This window comes from Gorilla gorilla, chromosome 9, assembly GCF_029281585.2.
Source record: "Gorilla gorilla gorilla isolate KB3781 chromosome 9, NHGRI_mGorGor1-v2.1_pri, whole genome shotgun sequence".
Classification (NCBI taxonomy): Eukaryota; Metazoa; Chordata; class Mammalia; order Primates; family Hominidae; genus Gorilla; species Gorilla gorilla.
The window spans coordinates 120,084,779-120,110,620 of record NC_073233.2 but is presented as its reverse complement, the minus strand read 5'-3'; the positions used below and the strand labels follow the sequence as shown (position 1 = coordinate 120,110,620).

The 25,842-nt window shown below is 39.8% G+C and overlaps 1 protein-coding gene and 1 pseudogene across 3 annotated transcripts in view; both read right to left on the bottom strand.

The window, feature by feature from the left end:
* Positions 1 to 25,842, bottom strand: part of BCO2 (beta-carotene oxygenase 2) — a 50,006-nt gene that overhangs the window by 20,200 nt on the left and 3,964 nt on the right. For all 3 annotated transcript variants that reach the window (XM_031016059.3, XM_031016058.3, XM_031016061.3), the window contains exons 3-8: positions 11,938 to 12,161; positions 11,641 to 11,756; positions 10,881 to 10,983; positions 5,871 to 5,999; positions 4,925 to 5,085; positions 3,510 to 3,677 (exon numbers count right to left, since the gene is read on the bottom strand). In XM_031016059.3, the coding sequence (XP_030871919.1) occupies positions 3,510 to 3,677; positions 4,925 to 5,085; positions 5,871 to 5,999; positions 10,881 to 10,983; positions 11,641 to 11,756; positions 11,938 to 12,161 (901 nt within the window). The remainder of the gene's footprint in view (positions 1 to 3,509; positions 3,678 to 4,924; positions 5,086 to 5,870; positions 6,000 to 10,880; positions 10,984 to 11,640; positions 11,757 to 11,937; positions 12,162 to 25,842) is intronic.
* LOC101141210 (BTB/POZ domain-containing protein KCTD9-like) lies at positions 19,882 to 25,834 on the bottom strand (annotated as a pseudogene).

Genomic DNA, 25,842 nt, shown 5'->3' with positions numbered 1-25,842 from the left:
ATCATGCGTGCCCAGGAGTTTGACAGCAGCCTTGGCAGCATAATAAGACCCTGTCTCTACAAAAAAGTTTTTAAAATATTAGCTGAGTGTGGTGCCACGCACCTGTAGTCCCAGCTACTTGGGAGGCTGAGGCAGGAGGATCACGTGTTCCCAGGAGTTTGAGGCTTCAGTGAGCTATGATCATGCCACTGCGCCCAGCCTGGGCAACAGAGTGAGATCCTGTCCCTAAAAGAATAAAATAAAAAATAAAATAAAATTTGAAAGTCCAATAGGTATATAAAAAGGTGCTCAACATCACTAACCATAAGGGAAATACAAATTAAAACCACTATAACCACTATATAAAACCTCACACTCATACGGATGGCTATTATCAAAAAGACAAGAGATAACAAATGTTGGCAAGGGTGTAGAAGAAAGGGAACTCTAGTACATTGTTGGTGGGAATATAAATTGGTACAGCCATTATGAAAAACAGTATAGGAGTTCCTAAAGAAATAAAAAATACAGATGACCCTTGAACAACACGGAGCGGGGTAGAGGTGCCAACCCCCTACGTAGTCGAAAATCCACACATAACTTTTGACTACTCAAAAATTTAACTACTAATAAACTATTGTTGACTGGAAGCCTTACCAATAACATACAGTTAATTAACACATATTTTGTATTTCATATGTATTATATACTGTATTCTTACAATAAAGCAAACCAGAAAAAAGAAAATAAGAAAATGTTATTAAAGGCCGGGTGTGGTGGCCCAAGCCTGTAATCCCAGCACTTTGGGAGGCCAAGGTGGGCAGATCATCTGAGGTCAGGAGTTCGAGAGCAGCCTGGCCAATATGACAAAACCCCATCTCTACTAAAAATACAACGGGCATGGTGGCAGATGCCTGTAATCCCAGCTACTCGGGAGGCTGAGGCTGGAGAATTGCTTGAACCGAGGAGGCGGAGGTTGCAGTGAGACGAGATCACGCCATTGCACTACAGTCTGGGCAACAAGAGCAAAACTCTGCCTCAAAAAAAATAAAATAAAATGCTACTAAAAGTCATAAGGAAGAGCAAATATATTTACTATTCATTAAGTGGTAGTAGATCATCATAAAGGTCTTCATTCTCATTGTCTTCACATTGAGTAGTCTGAGGGGGAGGAAGAAGAGGGGTTGGTCTTGCTATCTCAGGGGTGGAGAGGTAGAAGAAAATTTGCATATAAGGACCCATGCAGTTCGAATCCATGTTGTTCAGGGTCAACTGTACAACATATGACCCGGCAATCCCTCTCCTGGGCATATACTCAAATGAGATGAAATCACCACCTCATGAAAATAGCTGCATTCTTACGTTCATTGCAGCATTATTCATAACAGTCAAGAAACAGAAACAACCTAAATACCCATTGACAGATGAATGGATAAAGAAAATGTGATATATACACACAATGGAGTATTATTCAATCTTAGAAAAGGAGATCCTGACGTCTGCTGCAACATGGATGGACCTGGAAGACATTATGTTAAGTGAAACATCCAGACACAGAAAGAAAAATATTCTATGAGGCAGGGCGCTGTGGCTCATGCCTATAATCCCAGCACTTTGGGAGGCCAACGCAGGCAGATCACCTGAAGTCAAGAGTTAGAGACCAGCCTGGCCAACATGGTGAAACCTGGTCTCTACTAAAAATACAAAAATTAGCCAGACATGTTGGTGTGTGCCTGTAGTCCCAGCTACTCGGGAGGCTGAGGTAGGAGAATCACTTGAACCCGGGAGCAGAGGTTGCAGTAAGCCGAGATCGCGCCACTGCACTCCAGCCTGAGTGGCAGAGTGAGACTCCGTCTCAAAAAAAAAGAAAAGAAAAAAAAATTGCATGATCTCATTTTTATGTGGAATTTTTTAAAGAAAATCTCAAATACACAGAGAAAGACAATGAAACAGTGGTTACCACCAGAGGGGAGGGGAAGGCAAAGACAAGATGTAGCTCAAAGGATACCAAACAGTAGATATGTAGTACGAACAAGTCTAGAGGTCTAATGTACAAACGTAAGAAATAAAGTTAATAAGATTGTATTCTATCAGAGATTTTTGTTAAACAAGTAGATTTTAACTGCTCTTGTCACACAAAAAAGTAACATGTGAGATGATAGATATGTTAATCTGCCTCACTATACTAACCATTTTAATATTTACATGTATCCCATAACATCATGTTGTAAACTTCAAATATATACAATGAATTTTATTTTTAAAACAAGAACAAAAACAAAACCTGATAAATGGATTCTAAAATTTATAGACATGCAAAAGGCCATGAAAAACCCAGGCAATCTTAAAACAGAAAAGAGATAAACAACCACAGATGTCAAGACCTACCATAAAGCTATAAGTAAGCTTAGTAAGGCATAAGTAAACTTAATTAAGTACTATTTTACAAACATTTAAAAAGACGATTATAGCTAAAAAATAAAGCTACAGCTAGAAACAATGTATATTACATAATTCAAGGAAAAACTTTACCTTGGATTCAGCATCAGGAAAAAGTGAATCCCTTCAACTAGGTGGACTGATTGACGGTCTACTTTGCTATTCCTTCTAGCAAACTTTGGTGCTTAAGTGTAATAAGGAAATAGGAACTATCACATATGCTTTTTTTTTTTTTTGGAGATGGAGTCTTACTGTGTTGCACAGGCTGGGGTGCAGTGGTGCGATCTTGGTTCACTGCAACCTCCACCTCCTGGGTTCAAGTGATACTCCTGCCTGAGGCTCCCAAGTAGCTGGGATTACAGGCGCCCACCACCACATCTGGCTAATTTTTGCATTTTTAGTAGAGACGAGGTTTCACCATTTTGGTTGTCCAGGCTGGTCTCAAATTCCTGAGCTCAAGTGATCTGCCTGCCTCAGCCTCCCAAACTGCTGGGATTACAGGCGTGAGCCACCGTGCCCAGCCACATATGCTTTTAAACACATGTCTTGGCTCTCTTTGCCATGTTTCTTACTTATTAGGTATTAAATAAGCTATTTCAAATTATTTTTAATATTAAATAAATGATGAAGCTATGTCTTCAATGCTTTAAAACTACTCTCTCTCATTATTTGCCACAAGGAGACAAGAGAAACATGTAATTCCCAGGTGAGGCATGGTGTCTCATGCCTGTAATCCCAAGACTTTGGGAGGCTGAAGCAGGCAGATCACTTGAGGTCAGGAGTTCGAGACAAGCTGGCCAACATGGTGAAACCCATCTCTACAAAAAAATTAAAAATTAGCAGGGCATGGTGGTGCGTGCCTATAATCCCAGCTACCCGGGAGGCTGAGGCACAAGAATCTCTTGAACCTGGGAGGTAGAGGTTGCAGTGAGCCGAGATTGCACCATTGCACTCCAGCCTGGGTGACACAGCGAGGATCGGTCTCAAAAGAAAAAAGAGAGAGAGAGAGAGAAACATGTAATTCCAAAGCCAAAGCCAGATCTTGGAGTTCAAAATTATTTTGATGACTCTTGACAAATTCTAATGTTTACCTGATCAAGCCCTTCCCCAGCCTTCCTGAGATTCTGTAACTGGTAAACTTCTAGGGTTCTTCCATTATCTTGACAGCACAAATCAATTATAACACAGCCCTGGTCCTCAAAGGCATTGATTTGATGAAATGTAACAAAAGGTTTGCTGTAGTATCTCCCTGGAAGGAGCTGCAGGGGAAAACACAAACAATGAAAAAAATTTTTTTTAGTTTTCTTCTTTTTCCCTTTCCTTTAGGAAACAGGTCCAAAAAGTTCAAAATAAGAAAATTAGAAGGATTTTCCCCTCTGAAGTGGCAGGTCCAGTATATATAAAAGTAGAATACAGAATGTAGAAGCAAATATGCTTTGATTTAAACATTGCTTGCTTAAACAATGAACTGGGGCTATTTGATATAGACCAATCAATTGTTATAACGAACTTAAAATCCCTCATGAAATATAGCCCAATGTTTTGAGTGATATGTAAATCTTGGACTCTAATTGCATGGTTAAATAGAAAATATTGCTACTCAGTACACTGATGATAAATTCAAAGACTAATTTTTTTTAAGGTGCAGTCATTACTAAATTTTTTTTTGTAATGAGATCCAGATAGAGTAAATTTAAGATACTATCTCTTTAGAGAGGTAAAAAGTAGGCAAATATAATAGCATTACGAATCAAGAGTATAAAAAGATATTCAACCAACATGCTTGGACTTTAGTAGGATTGTCATAGTCACATATTAAGAAGCCAGAGAATTGGGCCGGACGCAGTGGCTCACGCCTGTAATCCCAGCACTTTGGGAGGCTGAGGCGGGTGGATCACGAGGTCAAGAGATCGAGACCATCCTGGCCAATATGGTGAAACCCTGTCTCTACTAAAAATAGAAAAAAATTAGCTGGGTGTGGTGGCACACACCTGTAGTCCCAGCTACTCGGGAGGCTGAGGCAGGAGACTCACTTGAACCCGGGAGGTGGAGGTTGCAGTGAGCTGAGATCTCGCCACTGCACTCCAGCCTAGTGATAGAGCAAGACTCCATCTAAAAAAAAATCTCAAAAAAAAAGAAAAAAGAAGCCAGAGAATCAACTAATTAAAGTATTACTGCAAAAATTACAGAAGATTTCTGCACGAACAACACCCTCTTTAGCAACTATTATGATATGGAAAAAATCCATGCTAAGAGAGTTTCCTGGATGCCATTTTAATTGAATCAGATCATTAAAAAGATAAAATCATTTCCTATAATTCTCTAATATGCAAAATCCATCGTACTAATTAATAAGTAGCTAGCTCAACCTATAGAAGAAGGTAATATCCTTGATTAAAAGTGTCTTACGCACTTTTAACCAGGGAAGATTAAAAAAAATCAACTATATGGAAATTTGCCTTTGTTTCCAACAATTTTCATGATAAATATACTCAAAATACTCCACCTGTCCAGTGCGTTTTTCCACCACATGAAACCGCGTATTACACTGGGGTTCCCAGCTTATCCCATCTGAAAAGGCCTTTCCCCGAATTTTAGAAGTGGCAATTTTCCACAGGTTCATCTTTAGAGGTTGTTCAATGAAAATTATATAGTTCCTTGTCATTCCTAAAAGGTTCCAGCAAACAATAAAAATGTTATTTGGCAAACTAGAGTTGTCTGAAATGTGCCAGTTATGGGGACTTGTCTGAATGCCTGGACACGTTACTGATGCCCTAAACAAATGCCAGCCAGAAATACATGTTTACTGTCTCCCAGCTTTACTATACATATTTCCTGTTCCTTTATAAAAAAGGGAACTGCTTAGAATAGCTTGGGTTGCATGTTCTCAGCTTGCTTTTTATCTTTTTTTCCTTTTCTTTTCTTTTTAAATTATTTGGTTTAGGAACAAAGTAAAAAAGTATAGTATTAAAGTGTCCTTTATGATCTTTACATGTATCCTTTAATCCTTTTCCTGCTTATACTGGGGGTAAGAATCTAGAAGCAGTTTGGCTATAATGATTTAAAGTACAGAAAATAAATATTCTGAGTAAAAGCTGAATCAACCTATATAGAATATGAATTTCCCCAAAAAATATAGTCAAGACAACATTTTCATGTATGATTACTATTTGTGGGCTTTAAGGTTGCCTAAAATTTTAAATTATATCAATTAATTTTTTAGTAATTGCTTATACTAAAGCAACTACAGTATATCTTTTCAAGCAGTCAGCTGGCTAGGGTCAGGAGTATGTGACTAAACAGAATAACCTTACCTGGCATCAAAATGCAACCTTGGTCTCATTATCACCATAGCGTGATAAACTATTAACATAACATTTGCCAAACTAGTCCTTCTGCTACAGCAACATCAAGGCAGAGCCCACTGAAATTTGCCTTATCTCTGGACTCACCAAAGCTATGGTAGTAAGAAGGTTTCCCTTTCTCTGTAGAAGCAATAGAACATATCACCTGGGCTCCATGGATTGTCTCCCCAAGGTCCACCTTCTCTGGAGGAACCCGAATAACCTTATAGGAGAAACCTGAAAAATGAAAAGTCCTATCTTACCTGTTTTACATATATTCCAGATTAAAAGACAACCTTTGCACTTGTGGACTTGCCAAAAGCAATTAAGAGATTTATGCAATATGAGTGACACTTTTATTTCCTGAAGGGTTATTTCAAACAAAGATCTGGATCTTAAAAATGTTAGCTCTATGAAAATAATTAGCTAAGGTTTTGAAACAGCACATCCAAAGTGATCAACCAATGATTCATTGTACTATAATGCTAACTTCATCTCTAATTCGTAGGAAACATTAAGATAGCAGCCAAGCACTGTTCACAATAGCAAAGACTTGCAATCAACTCAAATGCCCATCAATGATAGACTGGACAAAGAAAATCTGCCACATATACACTATGGAATACTATGCAGCCATAAAAAAGGATGAGTTCATGTCCTTTGCAGGGACATGGATGATGCTGGAAACCATCATTCTCAGCAAACTAACACAAGGACAGAAAACCAAACACCGCATGTTCTCACTCATAAGTGGGAGTTGAACAATGAGAACACATGGACACTGGGAGGAGAACGTCACACACCAGGGCCTTTCAGGGGGTGGGGAGCTAGGGGAGGGATAGCATTAAGAGAAATACCTAATGTAGATGACAGGTTGATGGGTGCAGCAAACCACCATGGCATGTGTATACCTATGTAACAAACCTGCACGTTCTGCACATGTACCCCAGAACTTAAAGTATAATAATAAAAAAGAGCTATTATATAACGAGGTAAGGATTATAATGGACCTGTCTCATATGTATGGTGAATAGACAGGTCATAGAGTTGAAGTTCTTAAACTCAAAAAAAAAAAAAAAAAAAAGATAGCAGCCAGGAATATCCTCAAATTCTGTTCCTTTACTCCGTTCCCCTATTCCAACAACTACAGTCTCCATTTGCACTCATGTCCAACTCCTTCCCTCCAACCCTCTGGACCCCTAGGGTCACTCTGGGTTCCATCCCATCCTTTCTCATCAACATTCTTTCATGCAATCATTCATCTGGCTATTGCTTACTGGCTCTTCAAGAATCAACTCAGATATCCACTCCTCAAGTAGTCTTCCCTGACTCCTCCCCACCCCAAAGGCACTTGGTGCCCCTATTGTATGTCCTCATTACATCCTCGTAGTCATAGCACATATCTCATTGTATACAATTTTCTGCTTGTTTATCTGCTTTCCAGTACAGTTCTTTATTTATTTATTCTGCAACTACTACTTTTTGAGCACCTACTATATTCCAGACACCATTCTGAGTGTTCTTAGTACTATATTCTAGGCACTTGTATACAGAAATATGCAAAATAGACAAAAATCCCCCCGCTTCCTCCACCAGCTTCTTCTTCATTTTTTTTAGAGACAGGGCCTTGCACTATCACCCAGTCTGGAGTACAGTGGTGTGATCATAGCTCATTGCAGCCTCGAACTCCTGGTCTCAAGCAATCCTCCCACCTCATCTTCCCAAAGTGCTGCGATTACAGGTGTGAGCCACTGTGGTCAGACAAAATCTCTTATTTTGCCTTATTGTTTTTCTTTTAAATCATATAATAAGTAAAAATACAATGTATCAGATGACAATGAGAACTATAATGGAAAATAAGCCAAGGAATAAGGATCAGGAGTGATCATATGACGAGTAGGGGCTAGTGTTTGCAACTTTAAATATGCTGGTCTGGAAAAGCTTCACTAAGTGGGTCATGTCTGAGTAAAGACCTAAACGAGGTGAGGAAGAAAGCCTTGAGGATATCTGGGAGAAATGCATTCCAGGTGGAGGGAAGAGCAAATGCAAAAGTTCTCAGCCAGGAGCATGATTGGAGTGTTTAAGTATCAGCTAGGAGGCCAGTGTGGCCCTATCATGACAAGCGAAAAGGAGAGTCTAGGAGGTAAGCTCAGAGAAGTGGGTGTGGGTTAAAAGGATAACTCTGGTAACTCTGGTGTTACAGTGCTGAAAAGAAACTGAAGTGGGGCAAGGGCAGAATCAGGGCAACTAGTTGAGGGGCTATTGCAGTCATTCAAGTGAGAAGGGATAGTGACTCAAAGTAGAGTGGTGGCCATGGAGGTGGTGTGAAGTGGTTGGATTTTTGATATATTTTGAAGGCATTGCTGAAATTACTTCTTTTTTTTTTTTTTTTTTTGAGACAGGGTCTTACTCTGTCACTCAGGCTGGAGTGCAGTGGTGCAGTCACGACTCACTGCAGCCTCAACCTTCTGGTCTCAAGTGATCCTCCCACCTCATCCTCCTGAGTAGCTGGGACCACAGGCACATGCCACTATGCCTGGCTAATTTTTGTATTTTTTGTAGAGATGAGGTCTTGCTATATTGTCCAGGCTGGTCTCAACTCGTGATCTCAAGCAATACACCCGCCTTGGCCTCCCAAAGTTCTGGAATTATAAGCATAAGCCACTGCACCTGACCCTGAAATTACTTTTTGATCAACTGATGTAAGAGATAAATGTAAAGGATGATTCCACAGTTATTGTCCTTAGCAACTGGAAAGATGGAGTTAGTATTTCCTGAGATGGGGAAGACTCATCTTAAGGAGAGAAAGAAATAAGCCAGGCACAATGGTGCATGCCTATAGTCCAGCTGCTTGGGAGGATGTCTTGAGCCCAGGAGTTCAAGTCCAGCCTAAGCGACATAGCAAGACCCCATCTCTAATCGAAGAAAGAAAAAGAAGAAGAAGGAAGAAGAAAGAGCAATGAGGGAGGGAGGGAAAGAAGGGAAGGGAAGGGAAGGGAAGGAAGGAAAGGAAGGAAAGGAAGGAGAACAAGGAAGAGAGAGAAGGAGGAGGAGGAGGAGGAAAGGAGGAGATGGTGGTGGTAGTTTAGAGGAAAATATCAGGAGTCTGGTTTTTGACAAGTTAATTTTGTAATGCCTATTAGACATCCTAGGAAGAATGCTGAGTAAGCAATTGGATATAAAATACTTCGGAGGTCCAGGTTGGGGATATAGATATGTTTTGAGAACCCACTATATACAAAACATCATGCTTTGTACAGTGATGAAAGAAATATTAGACAAGCTCTATAGTCCAAGAGTACTCTATTATTGTCTCTAATATTAGTCTGAAGAACATATTTTAAATAAGTATTAAAAACCGACTGGATTGATTAATGTTTACAGGATTTTTATAAATTTTAAAAAGCCTTTAAAAAATATCTAGAAAAGCTAAAACCAAAGCTTTTTACTTCCTAAAGGTAGCAATTACTAGCAAGCATTTTACTGTATTACAATGAGAATCACTAAGCTTCCCCCAAATGTCTATCAAGTAGTCGAGCTCCCTGCAGTTGCCTGCACATTGAGTTCCAGTTCATAAACTTCTCACTGAACCAAACAATCAAGTGAAGAAAAAAAAAAAGTAGATTCAGTGTTCGTTGGGATTAGGAGAAGATAAAGAGATGAATTTCCTGTCTCAACAACTGGATTACTCAATTCACGGAATTTAAACACATTAGTTAATGAACTGTTCTAACTGCAAGTCTTGAAGACATTAGGTAAGACAAACAGACACCCAGGAAACACCCAGCAGAGGAATGTCCAGAAAGATTGGACCTGCCCAATACTGTCAGCTGAACTCTGGGAGACTCTCCAGGAGTTTGTACAAGGAGCAAACTGAGGCAAAGTAACAAGCACAGGCTCTCATGATTGGTGGCTGGGTTAATCAGTGAGATCCAGGGGCCACTTGCACCAAGATAACCCAGAGACCATGTTAAAATGCAAATTCTTGGCCCCTTTTCAGTTCTACTAAACCAGAATCCCTGAAGATGAATGAAATCCAGATGATTCTATCTACATTCCAGATTATTGTTAGGCACATTAAAGGTTGAAAAATCACAGATCTAGTTACTTTAATTTTAGAATATGTAATTCAGACCAGGCGCAGTGGCTCGCGCCTGAAATCCCAGCACTTTGGGAGACCGAGGCAGACGGATCACTTGAGGTCAGGAGTTCAAGACCAGCCTGACCAACATGGCTGAAACCCCGTCTCTACTAAAAATACAAAAATTAGCCGGGCATGGTGGCAAGCACCTGTAATCCCAGCTACTCAGGAGACTGAGGCAGGAGAATCACTTGAATCTGGGAGGTGGAGGTTGCAGTGAGCTGAGATCGTGCCACGGCATTCCAGCCTGGGCAACAGAGCGAGCCTTCGGAAAAAAAAAAAAAAAAAAGTGTAATTGGCCAGGCACGGTGACTCACGCCTGTAATCCCAGCACTTTGGGAGGCCTAGGCGGGCAGATCACAAGGTCAGGAGACCAAGACCATCCCGGCCAACATGGTGAAACCTCGTCTCTACTAAAAACACAAAAATTAGCCAGGCATGGCGGAGGACACCTGTAGTCCCAGCTACTCCAGTGGCTGAGGCAGGAGAATCGCTTGAACCTGGGAGGCAGAGGTTGCAGTGAGCCGAGATTGCGCCACTGCACTCCTGCCTGGCAACAGAGCAAGACTCCATCTCAAAAAAAAAAAAAAAATGTAGTTTAGAATGGTGAAATAGTATCTGTCATATTATGAATGAGTTACAAAGTTATCTACTTGGTTAACAGAGTTAATTTATTATAAAATTGGTTTTTTTTAATGATCAAGATAAGATAGATGGACCAAAAACTGCTGGGTTCATGGATCCATTTTGCTGAAATATTTTACTTAGAAGGATGTTTGCTGTTTCCTATAACAGCGTTGAAGAATCCTCCTTATCTGAGATCAAGTAATAAAGAGGAGAGAGAGCTGGGTGTAGAGGTGTCCAGAGCACCCTCTCTCTACTTGTGCCAGTAAAAAACAAACCTGTAGTATTCATCTTTATATACACACCGTGCCTGGTCTCAATTATTTCTAAAAAGACCTTTGTTGCAACTTTACCATATGGCCCATAGGAGTTCCCCATATTGTATGCTGTTCCATCCGGGTCATAATGAGGATGTGCAGTTGCTCCATTCACAGCAATAAACTTGCTCCAATCTACCTGCAAATTTGAGACCACTGGAGATTTTTAATGGGCAGATCTCTATTCACATGCATAAATAGTAGAAATATCTAATGTTTTTAAAAATATGATATGAAAACTGCAATGTAAGCCCTAATTTCTTGCCTCTGAGAAATAAAAATTATTTTTCCCACTAAAAAAAAGAAATCAAGATTAAAACAACAAACAAAAACACATCACCACTACTAACAACAAAACCACCCTGAATAAATTTGCCTAATATCACAGGAAAATTCAAAAGAAGCATAAGAATTAAAATTAAAAATCTAGTCTAAAATTTTCTTTTTAATTAATATGTTATGTGAAGGAAATACAGGTATAGACAACCTCCAGTCCAATACTAACCATAGCTAGGAAGAACACCCCAACTAGCCAAAGTAGATCAGTACTATTCTATTTCTCCTTTACCCTAGCCTTCAGATATTAGGACTAAGGAAGGAGTTTAGAATTATATTTAAGGAAAACCAACCCAGAAGCCATCAGGCCAGAGATTAAAGGTGACCTGCATCATGAATAACTTTCTTTTTGTGTAGTTAAGGCTTCAATTTCTTCTTGATATATACTACTCTAAAAAGTATTTCAAATGGAAAGAAATGTTAGGATCTATTTTATTCATTTTTTTTTCCTGTACTTTACCTTTTCTGTTTTTTCCAGAGTTTCAATGTCCACTTTATTCATAAAGTTGGTCTCAGTGCAGAGGTAGTAATCACCCTTGTACCGCACATAGTTGACATTAGTGTTGTCAGTCATGGCTGAAACCAAACCCTAGAGTTATTTAAGTACCACAGCTTACTGTAGCCGATGCTAAGCACACACTCAAAGGGAGAAAGCAGTTTCAACATCCTCTCACATACACAAAAAAATCTATTTTCAAGATTTATGTTTGTATAGATGGTTATATATCATAATAGTTTAAATAATCATCACTATCACCTGCAGCTTTACCAGGCAGCTCAAACCTGGACATGAAACGTTCAAAAACATTCTTGCATGGATCCGGGAGAGCCAGTGTGCCAAATTCTGAGATCACAATTCGGTTTTTAGCACTGTTGGCCTTATATGTATCACTCTGTAGAAACTTGCTCCTGTATGTCACTGTGCCCTTTGCCATTCTGAACTGGTGAAGCAGCGCCATCCCATCAAACCAATGATTGTACCTTCAAACAGGAGAAAATAAATAAATATTAGTAAGAAAACATGAGATAAAAATGAGGGACAGAGTGATAGATCTTCATTTCAAATATAAAGATAAGGAAATGGGACAGGTTCCCAGCACAACCTGATTAGTCAGAGAACTTGAAATTGTGGGAGGATAGCATTTTGGGTATATCCTAGGTATAAAAGGAAAGAATAGGCTGGGCGCGGTGGCTCACGCCTGTAATCCCAGCACTTTGGGAGGCCAAGGTGGGTGGATCACGAGGTCAGGAGATCGAGACCATCCTGGCTAACGTGGTGAAATCCCATCTCTACTAAAAAACACAAAAAATTAACTGGGCATGGTGGCACGCGCCTGTAGTCCCAGCTACTCGGGAGGCTAAGGCAGGAGAATGGCGTGAACCCGGGAGGCGGAGATTGCAGTGAGCCGAGATCGCGCCACTGCACTTCAGCCTGGGCGACAGAGGGAGACTCTGTCTCAAAAAAAAAAAAAAAAGAATAATTTACATTCTCCTGACCCTTACCCCTGTCAAAAAAAAAAAACAAAAAAAAACCTCACATTTTAGAAAACCCCTATTGTGGTGAATCCTAAGAAAATTCTAATCTTTACTCCACGGCTAAGAGAATAGCATGAGAGGATATGGGATGCCTGATGTTTAACAAATCAGAATGAGCTCCAGGCCGGGCACAGTGGCTCACATCTGTAATCCCAGCAATTTAGGAGGCTGAGGCAGGTGGATTGCTTGAGACCAGCCTGGGCAACATGGCAAAACCCCGTCTCATAAAAAAAAGAAAGAAAGAAAGAAAAAGAACGAGTTCCTAAGCTTTTAGAAATAGTTATCTTCATATCTTGTATGTATTAAAGTTTCCATTTACTTTACAATTTTTCAGCTTTATCAAGATTATGCTAAAGTAGACAAATAAGATAACTGTCCTTCCTAATCATTTTTGTCCATATGATTACACTAGAAATGATCTACTTAAATAGTTAAACATTAAAAACTGTAAGGAAAAGTTTGTGGCTTCGCTTTTTAAATGGTTTATTATATGGTCTCTTCTTTCATATGCTTAACACATTGATTAACTGATTAACACATGTTAATCAGTTTAATTATTGGGTTCAGCTGGAGACCCTAAGAGGTAAGAGGGGAAATTTTTCCTCCCCAAACATATACTGGAATATTACTTATCCTTTAAAACAAAGGAAATCCTGTCACATGTTACAACATGAATGAACCATTGAGGACATTATGCGATATGAAATATGCCAGTCGTAAAAAGACAAATGCTGTATGATTCCACTTGTTAATCCACTCATATAAGGTATTTAAAGTAGTCAAGTTCATAAAAACAGAAAGTAGAATGGTGGTTAACAGGAGGAAGCAGGAAGGAGAAATAAAGAGTTGCTGCTTAATGAGTATAGAGATTCAATTTCACAAATTGAAAAAGTTCTAAAGATCTGTTTCATGACGAGATGAATATACTTAACACTACTTAACTGTTGTCTTAAAAATGGTTAGGATGGTAAATTTTATGTTATATGTATTTTACCAGAATTTTTTAAATTGCAGGAAAGAAAAAAGAAAAAGTCCTTCTTTAACCCAATGATTTGAGATGCCACTATTATCAGATACCTAAATTTCCCTAAGTTCCTGGGTTTACTTCTGGTCTTTCTATTCTATGTCATTCATCTATTGGTCTATTCTTGCACCAATATCACAATGTTTTAATTGTAAAGGTGTCATGGTGTATTTTAATATCTGGTAGGGCTAGTTGCTCCCTCTGAAAAAAATTTTTTTGTTTTCTTGTCAATTCTTACATATTTATTGTGCTATATGAACTTTAGTATCAATTGGTCCAACTTTCTTAAACAGCTTGTTGGAATTTTTATTAAGATTGTATTAGATTTATAAATTGATTCAGGAGAACTGAGACATCTCTATGATGTTGAATCACTCTATTCAAGAACAGGGGATGGTCTTTACATTTGTTTGAATTTGTCTTCCAAGAGTGTTTTAAAGTTTGCATATTTCTAAATTCATTGCTAAGTATTTAATCTTCTTTGTTGCAATTGTAAATGAAGTTTCCCTACCATTATGTTCTCTGATTATTGTTTGCATATATGAAGGGTATTATTTCAGTGTGTTAATTTTACATCCTATGACCTTATCTTTTATTGTTAAATTTAGTTTTATCATTGATCCTCTATGGTTTTCCAGGATTAATACATTATAGTAATATGATATAATAGTAATATTATATCATTTGCATAAAGAGATAATTTTACTTTACTAGTCCTTGTGTCTCCGGTCAATGTCTTTCATCTAATTGCATTGCTTACATCTGGTACAATGTTGAACAGTAGTGAAGATACTGACCATCCTTTCCTGTTTCTGGACTTGAAGAAAATACTGGTATATTTTCCAATGTAGTATTACTGCTTGTAGCACCAAGATATAATAGATAGAGATACATAAGATATTTATAATATATATTATATACATATACCAAGAGATATATATTAAGAAATACATGCATATAAAATCATATTTAGCAACTATCCAACAAATCCTACAAATCCTGTTTTCTTTTCTTTTTTTTTTTTTTTTTTTTTTTGAGACAGAGTCTCACTCTGTCGCCCCAGGCTGGAGTGCAGTGGCACGATCTCAGCTCACTGCAACCTCTGCCTCCCGGGTTCAAGCAATTCTCCTGCCTCAGCCTCCTGAGTAGCTGGGATCACAGGCACGTGCCACCACACCCAGCTAATTTTTTGTATTTTTAGTAGATATGGGGTTTCACCATGTTAGCCAGGATGGTCTCGATCTCCTGACCTTGTGATCCACCGACCTTGGCCTCCCAAAGTACTGGGATTACAGGCGTGAGCCACTGTGCCCAGCCAAACCCTATTTTCTTAAGCAATTTTTAGGAAGAATGGATGTTAAATTTTCACAAAAGCTTTTTCAACATCTATGGAGATAATTCTGTGATTATTTTTCCTGGAACTTACTGATATGGTGTATTTATATTGTATTAATGAATTTACTAATAATAAGCCTAACTTGTATTCTTGAAATTAATCCCACCTGATCAAAGTTAATTTTATTTTTTAATGTGGTATTGAATTCTGTTTCTTAACAAAGTATTTATTAGTGTTATATTAGTATTATATATTTTGTACTTTTTTTTTAAGAGACAGGGTCTTGTTCTGTGGCCCAGGCTGGAGTGCAGTGGCACTGTCATAGCTCACTGCATCCTCAATTCTGGGCTGAAGTGATCCTCCCGCCTCAGCCTCCCAAGTAGCTGGGACTACAGGGACACGCCCCCACACTTGGCTACTTTTTAATTTTTTTGTAAAGATGGAGTCTCACTGTGTTGCCCAGGCTAATCTCAAGCTCCTGGCCTCAAGAAATCCTCCTGCCTCAGCATCCCAAAGTGCTGGGATTACAGGTGTCAGCCACGATATTTGGCCTATTTTGTACTTTATCGTGGATATTCGTAAATAATATTAGTCTGCAGTTTACTTTTTTCCATGATCTTTGTCATATTTAGATATTAATATGATGCTTCCTTTATAAAAACAATAGGGAAGTTTCCTTCATTTTTGATGCTCTGAAATAATTTATAAAGTATTGGGACTATCTCACATTTGAAGGTTTGGTAGAATTCATCTGTGAAATAATCTGGGCCTGGTAATTTTTTTGAGAAACATTTCCTTAATAAGGTTCCTATTTCTTCTAAAGAAACTGGTCTACTTAAAACTTCCCTCTCTGAGGCCAGGTGCTGTGGCTTACGCCTGTAATCCCAGCACTTTGGGAGGCCGAGGCAGGCAGATCACAAGGTCAGGAGATCAAGACCATCCTGGTTAACACGGTGAAACTCCTACTAAAAATACAAAAAAATTTAACCAGGCGTGGTGGCAGGTGCCTGTAGTCCCAGCTACTTGGGAGGCTGACACAGGAGAATGGCGTGAACCCGGGAGGCGGAGCTTGCAGTGAGCCGAGATCGTGCCACTGCACTCCAACCTGGGCGACAGAGTGAGACTCTGTCTCAAAAAAAAAAAAAAAAAAACTTCCCTCTCTATCAATTTTGTTTAATTCTTTTTATTTTTATTTTTGTAGAGACAAGGTCTGGCTAGGCTGCCCAGACTGGTCTCGAATTCCTTTCCTCAAGCAATCCTCCTGCCTCACCCTCCCAAAGTGCTGAGGTTATCCTGCCTTGAGCTCCCAAAGTGCTGGGATTACAGGCATGAGCCACCACACCTGGCCTCCATCAATTTTGGTAATCTGCTTTCCCTATAGAATTATCCATTTTATCAAGGCTTTCAAATGTATTTGCATAAAGGCCTTCAAAGTCTCTTGTAATTAATTTTTTTCTGCTTCAATTATTTCTTCTCCATTGTCATTTCATACTTTGTATGTTTGTGCCTTTTCCTTTTTTCTTCTTGATCATGTTAACTAATGGTTTGTCTACTTTGGTAGCATTTTTCAAAAAAACTTACAATAATTTCAAGAATTTTTGCTACTTAATATATTTCACCGAGTTAGATTGTGTCTCAAGAGATCCTGACATTCCATGCATTCATTTATTCAAGTCAACATCTTCTTGAGTCCCTACTATCTGCCAGGCATTGTGCCAAGGTCAGCACTTACAGGCACATAAATAATGGATACAAAGTGATTGCTGCTACAAGGGAGAAACTTTAAAAAAAAAAAGCTATTTATGCAGAGAAGGAGCAATAGGATGGAAAGCTGGGGGAATCAGGGAAAGGTCAAGAGGGAAGGAGACATTTGGCTGGTTCTTTACGGATGTCTGCCAATTGCAGAGAGGACAAGGGCAGAGGTGATGGAAGGAGGAAGGGTCAGAAGACATATAGTATCTTAGAGGAACAGCCAGTTGAGGGGGTAGCATGTGGGCGGAGCAGGTGATAATGTTGGAGAAACAGGTCTGCCCACGACCACCAGCACTGAGACTAAGGCTTAATGACCTTCAACAGGAAAGTGTGAAGTTGTGAAACAGGAGAGTGAAACTGTGTGACCGGCATCCTGGAATACAAAGAACAGCATGCAGATTGAAGAAGCCAACGAGGAGCCCAGGCAATAATTCAAGCAAGAGAAGATAAGCACCTAAACTGAAGCAGCACCAGTGAGCAAAGGACAAACTCCAGAAACAAGTCAGAGATGACTGATAGGATGTAGGCAGCGACAAAGAGAGGGTCCAAAATGTTGGACCCGAATGACTGGCTGGCTGGTGATGCTTTAACTGGGATGGAGAAGACATGAAGAACAAGCACTGGGGAAAAGTCAATGGCTCGGTTTTGAGAGAGTCTGAACTATTTGTAGAACACCAGAGTACAGATGTTCCACAGCCAGTTGGCAAAACACAGGTCTAGAGCCCAAGAGCTGGGGGCGGGGTGGGAGATCCATGTTTGAGAGTATCTAGATAAGTTTGCCAATGAGATAACTGCCATCTACCAAGCACTTACTACATGCCAGGTATTGTGCTAAGCACTTTGCTACATCCCTTATACATGTATTTTCCCTTCACGTTGACCCTGCGAGGAAATATTTTTCCCATTTTACAGACGTGGAAACCAAGGTTCAGAGGAATATGCGCACAGTTGCAGGGCTGCTCAGTGACCGAACAAGGGTTTGAATTCAGTGATGACACTAAATCCTGGGCTCTACAGCATCCCAAAAGGTAAGGTGAGCTCTAAGAGTTATTTGGCAGATGAGGAAATGGGAGGGATCATGATGCATCAAAGTTTCAGAGAAGAGGAAAAGAGCTGCGTCCTCTGATCAGGAGTGTGGGGAAGTGCGGAGGTGGGAAGAGGGAAGCTGAAGGAGTTCAAATGCAGCTGTCCCTCAAGTCATTCCTTCCTATGAAGTAGGCCAGTTTATCTGCTGAGGGTGAAAGGGACGGGGAGAATGAAGGAGGCTTCAGGAAAGGGTCAGAGACTTGCGGCAGACCCTGTGAGAAGATGGAAAGAACACTGACTGCTAAAGATTCCTGGCAGCACCAAGCACTCAGCTAGGACTGGAAATCATCATTTTATAATTGAATCAATCAGCAAGGTTGTATGATTTGCTCTAGACCTACTCCACAGGACTGGGCCATGAGCAGGGGAAACTAAGGATGGGCTAATCTAGGACTGAAAATAATCAGAGGAGAGGCAGTGACCACCAGGGCAAAGGAAGTGAGCATGGTGTTGAAAGTGCTTGAAGTGACTGACGGTAAAGTCTGGGCCAGGGAGAAGAAATTAAGAGACGGTGGACAAGCCTTAAGAAGGTAGAGGACAGGAAGGAAAGGAGAACTTGATGGAATGAAAAAAGTAAGTTTAATGGGAATGTAGGACTATGAAAACTGGGGTTTTGAGCAGAGTAAAGTTTCAGAGTTCAAGATTTCAGGGGTGGAGAAATTCTGTAGAGTAAGTTCCAAGTGTGGCCTTAGTATGTGGCCTTGTCGAAGTGGCGTGGAGGGGGACAATCATTACAGTGGCGATAGTCCAGGAACTGGGAGCCTAGACTATGGATCCTGAAATCCTGTCTAGAGAATGGTAGAGACTAAAGGTGCTGACGCTATTTAGTATTCTGCCCAGATTCATGTAACTTTATTCTTTTTACTTCTGTTTAATTTTTGTTTTTGGTAGAGATGGAGTCTTGCTATGTTGCCCAGGCTAGCCTTGAACTCCTGGCCTCAAGCCATCCCCCTGCCTTGGCCTCCCAAAGCACTGGGATTATAGGTGTGATCAACCACACCCAGCCTTCACATAACTTTAAAAACTAGTATGTCTTCAATTAAATCATTGATGAAAAAAATTTAATTGAAGATAGACCTTTGGCATGTCATCACTGTGTCTGCATGCTGACATGGATCTGTTAAATGGCATCTAACAGAGTGATAAGAGATTCACAAGTGAGCAGGGCTATTCTTATCCACAGGTGAAGGGTTACACTGCCCTTCCCTAGGTTACTGCCTCTCCCTGTAGGTCCTATCTGGGGAGTCAACCACTACACTGAGTGTCTATCTCCTTTTGACCTAAAGATATCTGTCCAAGGGGAAGGCAAGACCTTGTTCCTGCTATAAATGCCCACCACTGGCTCTCAAGAAACTGATTTGAGGACAAAGTAGACACTTGTGAGGGCCAGCCATGCCATCCACTTCTCCCACAAAGATGCTTATCTTCAAGGAGGCCTGTGGGGCAAGCCTGGGCCCTGAGTGGTTCTGCTACTTGGTTTGAACAATATACTGCAGCGTCTCCTTCTGCAGCAGGTGAAATACCATATACCCTCTGTAAGAGGCTGTTTATTCTCTGGGAGCTGGATTAGAAGTTTCTCCTCCTTCTCCCCTTTGCCCTCCTTCTCTTCTACTTCTCTTTGCCTCATAATCTTTTTTAAACATCCCTAATTCTTGGTCTGTTTCCAACAACAGACCATGAGAGGCACAGAAGGACCATGATCAAATTCCAACCAGGCCCAGAGGAAAGGGCATGATGATTTACCAGACAGAAACTAGAATGGTGGTTGCCAGGGGTTAGAGGAAGGGAAGAATGGGAAACTAGTGTTCAGTGGATACAAGGTTTCAGTTTTGCAAGGTAAAATGAATTCTGTGGATGGATGGTAGCACAATCGTATGAATCTACTTAATGCCATTGAATTCTATATATAAAAGTGGTTAAGATGGTAAATTGTATGTTGTCTATATTTTACCACAATATTTTTTTAAAAAACAATAATTCCTGGAACTCATCTAGCCATTAAAAATAATGATCGTTCAGACTTGGTAGCAACATGGATAAAAAGGCTTACGATAGTGTGAAGTTTTATTAAAGTGGGGCAAAAAATACTACATACAACTGTAATTGTTTAAAACAAATCCGTAGAAATAGTGATGAAAACTGGCAGGAAATACATCAAAGTGCTAATAAAGGATGTGTCAGGTGGTACATGCTTCCCCTAGCCTCTCTCTTCTATATTTTAAAAAGTTTTTATGGGTAAAACTTTCATAATAAATTGTTTCTAATATTTAAAAATGTTTAAAACAAAGCAGATTCCTTCCTGGCCATAGAGGTTTTGTCACATAGCTTCACATCCCTAGTAGACAATGAGAGAAATTTAGACTGAAGAGCTATTGGTTTTTCATTTTTTTCAACACTTTATATCGTTTATTAATGCAGTATACATTAGATCTAAAATCTGCAGTTTCTAAGCACACCATGTTTAGATCTTTCAGACTGTTCTGCAGTTTTAGGTTATTTCTACAGAAGTACCTTTAAGTGAATGAATAATACATTCTATAATTCCTGAAAATATAGTACAGAGTGAAATGATTTAAATATAATTTAGGCACATATTGATTATGAAAATAGATTATTTCTCAATACAATACTTCTCTGTCTTGGTAAAAATAATAAAGCAAAGAAAATAATTCATTTCTGAAGTTGCTTTCCTTTACTTGTAAAGGTCTGATCTCCTCCCACTATGCATATGTACCCTTTACTGTTAAGGAAAGCTTTGCATATGTAGATACAGAAGAATAAGCTACATAAATACTAAAGATATGTCATTCCCCCAAAGGAGACACAGGTGGTTTTCAATGATTCCTTGCCTCATGTTGATGAGTCTGTAGAATTCAGAACCCATTTGGACACAGCTAATATCCCTGCACTTGGGGTAGAAATAAGGACACCAGGTCATTGGTAGGGAGGTACAGGCCCTTCCTCTGCTGCTGCAGAAAGATAATGACTCAAGAAAATTGGGCTAAAATTTGTTTAAAAAAAAAAAACAAAAAATATAAGTAAAAGAATCACAGGTGCTGACTGATTGGTATTACATCTTTGACCAGCCAAATGCCTTTATTTTTACTTTATATATATTTTTTGGTGGCTGTAATCAAATGTGTGTTTAAAATTCCTCATTCCCAGGCCAGGCGCAGTGGCTCATGCCTGTAATCTCAGCCCTTTGGGAGGCCAAGGCAGGCTGATCACGAGGTCAGGAGATCGAGACCATCCTGGCTAACACGGTGAAACCCCGTCTCTACTAAAAATACAAAAAAATTAGCCAGGCGTGGTGGTGGGCGCCTGTAGTCCCAGCTACTCGGGAGGCTGAGGCAGGAGAACGATGTGAACCTGGGAGGCAGAGCTTGCAGTGAGCCGAGGTCGCACCACTGCACTCCAGCCTGGGCGACACAGCGAGACTCTGTCTCAAAAAAAAAAAAAAAATTCCTCATTCCCCACTGTAGGGTTCTAGCTGCAATTATATTACATTGCCTTTTAGCAGACAACTCTACCATATTCATTCATATAAGCTTTGATTGCAGTAGCTCTGGATTTAGTATCTATTTCTAAGCTGGCCCTATGTAAACTATTTGGTATTTGAATTAAATGAATATTAATGATGCACTTTGGTTTTTTGGTTTTGAAGTATCTTCCTATGCTTGTGATGATTGTATGAGAAAACTAGGCTAATAGTGTAAACAGACAGAATTGCTTGGTCTGGTGTTCAGTGGAACTTGCCTAGAATGAAATTCTGAGAAATTCTCATTTGTAAGTGTTGTAGTGATAGGTAAGTTCTTCCTCCATCCAGAGTTCTACTGTACCTTTGGAATGACAGTGATGTACAACAATGTCTTTCTTTCCACTCTGTTTCAATCAGTAAGAACTGGATATTACTTTAATTTAGCTACTGTTTTGTCCTAAAAAGTAAACATTGTAAAAATGAACCTGAAAAGAGTCTTAGGGAGTCTGATCTCACCATATTCATACAGTGTGACAGGTATTTAAAGAGGGGAGGAATCACTAAAGCTATTTGTAAACCTAAACAACCTTTACCAAGTTTTCATAAAGTTTTAACAATTTAAATATCCATACTGCATCTAGGTATTCAATAAATATAATTGCATATGTTGTGCTTTCCATAAATTAAAATCCTCCAATGCATCTCAAACCAAGATGGTATTTCCACATCATGCCTATTTAAAAGCAAATATAATAGATACTATTCCTGGTCATAAAACTAGGTAAACCCTCCTACCCCGTTCAAAAAGCAGCAATATCTAGTTTCCCTATATCTATTAAATGAGTGCTTTTCTGTTAAAAATCAGAAGATGGAAAAAAGTCAGTTTTTTCCATTATGCACCGCTGAGAACAAGCATAATCCTCTAAATGTTTTTTTAAAATTTCCTTATAGTGTTATTTCTTCTAGACAACTGAGTGGATGGAGAAAGAAAAGTGATAAGGAAAATATTTTCATCTTGTAGATCTTCCTCCAGTCCCTAAAATTTCTCATCTGACACTTTGTGACATGTATAGTACTGTTAGCATCTCTTCAAATATAGCTCCCTTCATGTTGGACCCTCTCAGGTTGGCTTCTTGAAGATCACACCCACACAGATCACAGTTCTCTAAATCAGTTCCTGCCAGAGTCGCTCCTCTGAGGTTACAGTTCTTCAACTTTGCATTTTTTAATGTAGCCACTCTCAGGTTAATTCCTGTCATCTGACTTCCTTCCATATCTACACCTTTCAGATTAACACCTTCTAAATTGGCTTTAAGACCAGAAGGATCCTCAAAATTACACAGTTTCAGGGATGCTCCTTCTGCATTAGAACAGAGCATCTTTTCTTATATATATATATATTTTAAGTTCTAGGGTACATGTGCACAACGTGCAGGTTTGTTACATATGTACACATGTACCATGTTGGTGTGCTGCACCCATCAACTCATCATTTACATTAGGTATATCTCCTAATGCTATCCGTCCGTGCTCCCCCCACCCCATGACAGGCCCCCCGGTGTGTGATGTTCCCCATCCTGTGTCCAAGTGTTCTCATTGTTCACTTCCCACCTATGAGTGAGAACATGCAGTATTTGGTTTTCTGTCCTTGTGATAGTTTGCTCAGAATGATGGTTTCCAGCTTCATCCATGTCCCTGCAAAGGACATGAACTCATCCTTTTTTATGGCTGCATAGTATTCCATGGTGTATATGTGCCACATTTTCTTAATCCAGTCTATCATTGATGGACATTTGGGTTGGTTCCAAGACTTTGCTATTGTGAATAGTGCCGCAATAAACATAGGTGTGCATGTGTCTTTATAGCAGCATGATTTATAATCCTTTGGGTATATGCCCAGAAATGGGATGGCTGGGTCAAATGGTATTTCTAGTTCTAGATCCTTGAGGAATCGCCACACTGTCTTCCACAATGGTTGAACTAGTTTACAGTCCCACTAACAGTGTAAAAGTGTTCCTATTTCTCCACATCCTCTCCAGCACCTGTTGTTTCCTGACTTTTTAATGATCGCCATTCTAACTGGTGTGAGATGATATCTCATTGTGGTTTTGATTTGCATTTCTCTGATGGCCAGTGATGATGAGCATTTTTTCATGTGTCTGGCTACATAAATGTCTTCTTTTGAGAAGTATCTATTCGTATCCTTCGCCCACTTTTTGATGGGGTTGTTTGATTTTTTTCTTGTAAATTTGTTTAAGTTCTTTGTAGATTCTGGATATTAGCCCTTTGTCAGATGGGTAGATTGCAAAAATTTTCTCCCATTCTGTAGGTTGCCTAGAACAGAGCATCTTGACTCCCTGGATATTTGCACAGTCAAGCACTGATGCAGAGAGATGAGCTCGTTCAAGATTTGAACAGCAAAGATTTGCATGTGCAAGATTACAGCGGCTTAAATTGGCCATTTTGAAGTGAATGTATCGAAGGTCCAAACAAGAAAGATCGGCACCACTGAAGTTCAAACCCTGGCATCACAGTTCTGACTTGGTTGGAGTTGCTAGTAAAAATCAGACAAGTTCCTTTTGGGATACTGGTGAATGATCCTCCGGTGGTTGAGAATTCTTTATTGCCACTTTTAGGTGTTCAATGAGTCAATACCAAAAAATCTTGCTTCTTCTAACACACCTAATAAATTAATGCTATCATTTACAATGAGCTGTCCACGATGCAAGTAGTTCAAAATGGGTTCAAAGTACTCAGGACTTCGGTCAATTAAGAAAGCTCTTCTATCATCTTGCTTACTTCACCAGACACCTTTGTCCTTAAACATGTGGGCCAGCATACTGTCAGGTTCTTTATTCACTAAAGTGCTCCGTGTAGTTGTAAAGTACCGCCCTCCAACATTTAATGTCAGCCAGTCTGTGTGGAATCCTAACAATCCTTCAGGAGGCTTAGAATCTGTCTGAGGATCAATAAATGGCTCTCCTTCACAAACAAACAAAACATCATCATCTCTGTTCAAAGCAATATCATCAATCAGTCCACCTTTCCCATTATACACACTGGTGGCTTTTATGCCGAGTTTACTGCTGGCCACAGAAAGCAAATCAGATAAAGTTCCATATACAACAACCACCTTTCCGTTCTTGGGGCTGCCGTTCAGGATCAGGGTCATCCGCCTCATCGCGCTGCCCCCACTGGGTCCTAAGTGGGCCGCCACCCTCCCACCTGGTCCTCCTCCCACCTTTTTCTCCTCCCGCCCTTCCCCCCCTCCACCCACTTGGATTCGCCTCCCTTCGCCATCTTTCTGCCCTTGGGGACACACCACACACATGCACTCTGTCCCACACCCAGGGCTCAGCCAGTCCTCCTTCCCACCCTGCTTCTAGGCTCCTCAGCCTGCCTGGGTTTTTCATTTATTGGCATTGATTTATTGAATGCTATTTAGGTGCAGACCACTGTTACAGGTAGTGGGGAGACAGGATGAACTAGAAAAAGTCTCTACCCTCATCAAATTACATTCTAGTAGGGGAACAGAGCTTAACACTCAAATAACAAATAAAAAATACCAGACACTGATAACACTGTGTAGAGAATTAAAACAGGTAATTGTAATTAATACAGTCAGCCCTCCATATCCATATATTCCACATCTGTGGATTCAACCAATCTCTTGAGTCAAAAATATTGTGGGAAAAAAATGCCACAAAGTTCTGCAAAGCAAAACTTGAATTTGCTGAGTACTAAGACAAATCCATGGGAATGAAGTATGTGTAAGCATTGTATTAAGTATTATAGAGTAATCTAGAGATGATTTAAAAGATAATGGGAGGACATATGTAGGTTAAAAGCAAATAAAAGCATTTTATATAAGGGACTTCAGCATACTTGGATTCTGGTATTTAGGGGGTCCTCTAACCAATTCCCTGTGAATACTGAGGGATGACTGTGCTGGCATTTTTATGTTGGGAGATCAGGAAAGGCTCAAACGACATGAGATTTGAGTTGACATCTGAATGAAAAGACCAGTCTTGGGAAGATTAGGGAACATAGGTGACAGAACTAATGCTAAGTTGCTGAGAAGATACAACTGTGCCCAGTTTGAGGAACTGAAAGAGACCATGTGTCTGGCAAGTGCTGGGTGAGGGAGAGAGTGGTATGAGGAGTCATTGCCCTTCCTTCAGGAACTTGTGGGGAAACAGCTCAGTCACCACACTGACAGCTTCTGACACCTCTCTTCTTTTGGTACAAACCACAGAGGGCTTCAAATTTACAATAGTCTACAGAGCAGAAAAAGCAGGACATTTTGTTTAAAAAGTCTCCTTTTTTCTCTTCTAGGCTACAGTTTCTTTATCTGTAATCAAAGGGATGGAATGGCAATATTAACCTCACAGAGGAAGCAGATATTAATGCATATTCCACAGAACCAGCCCATGCCAAGAAATCCAAGTTG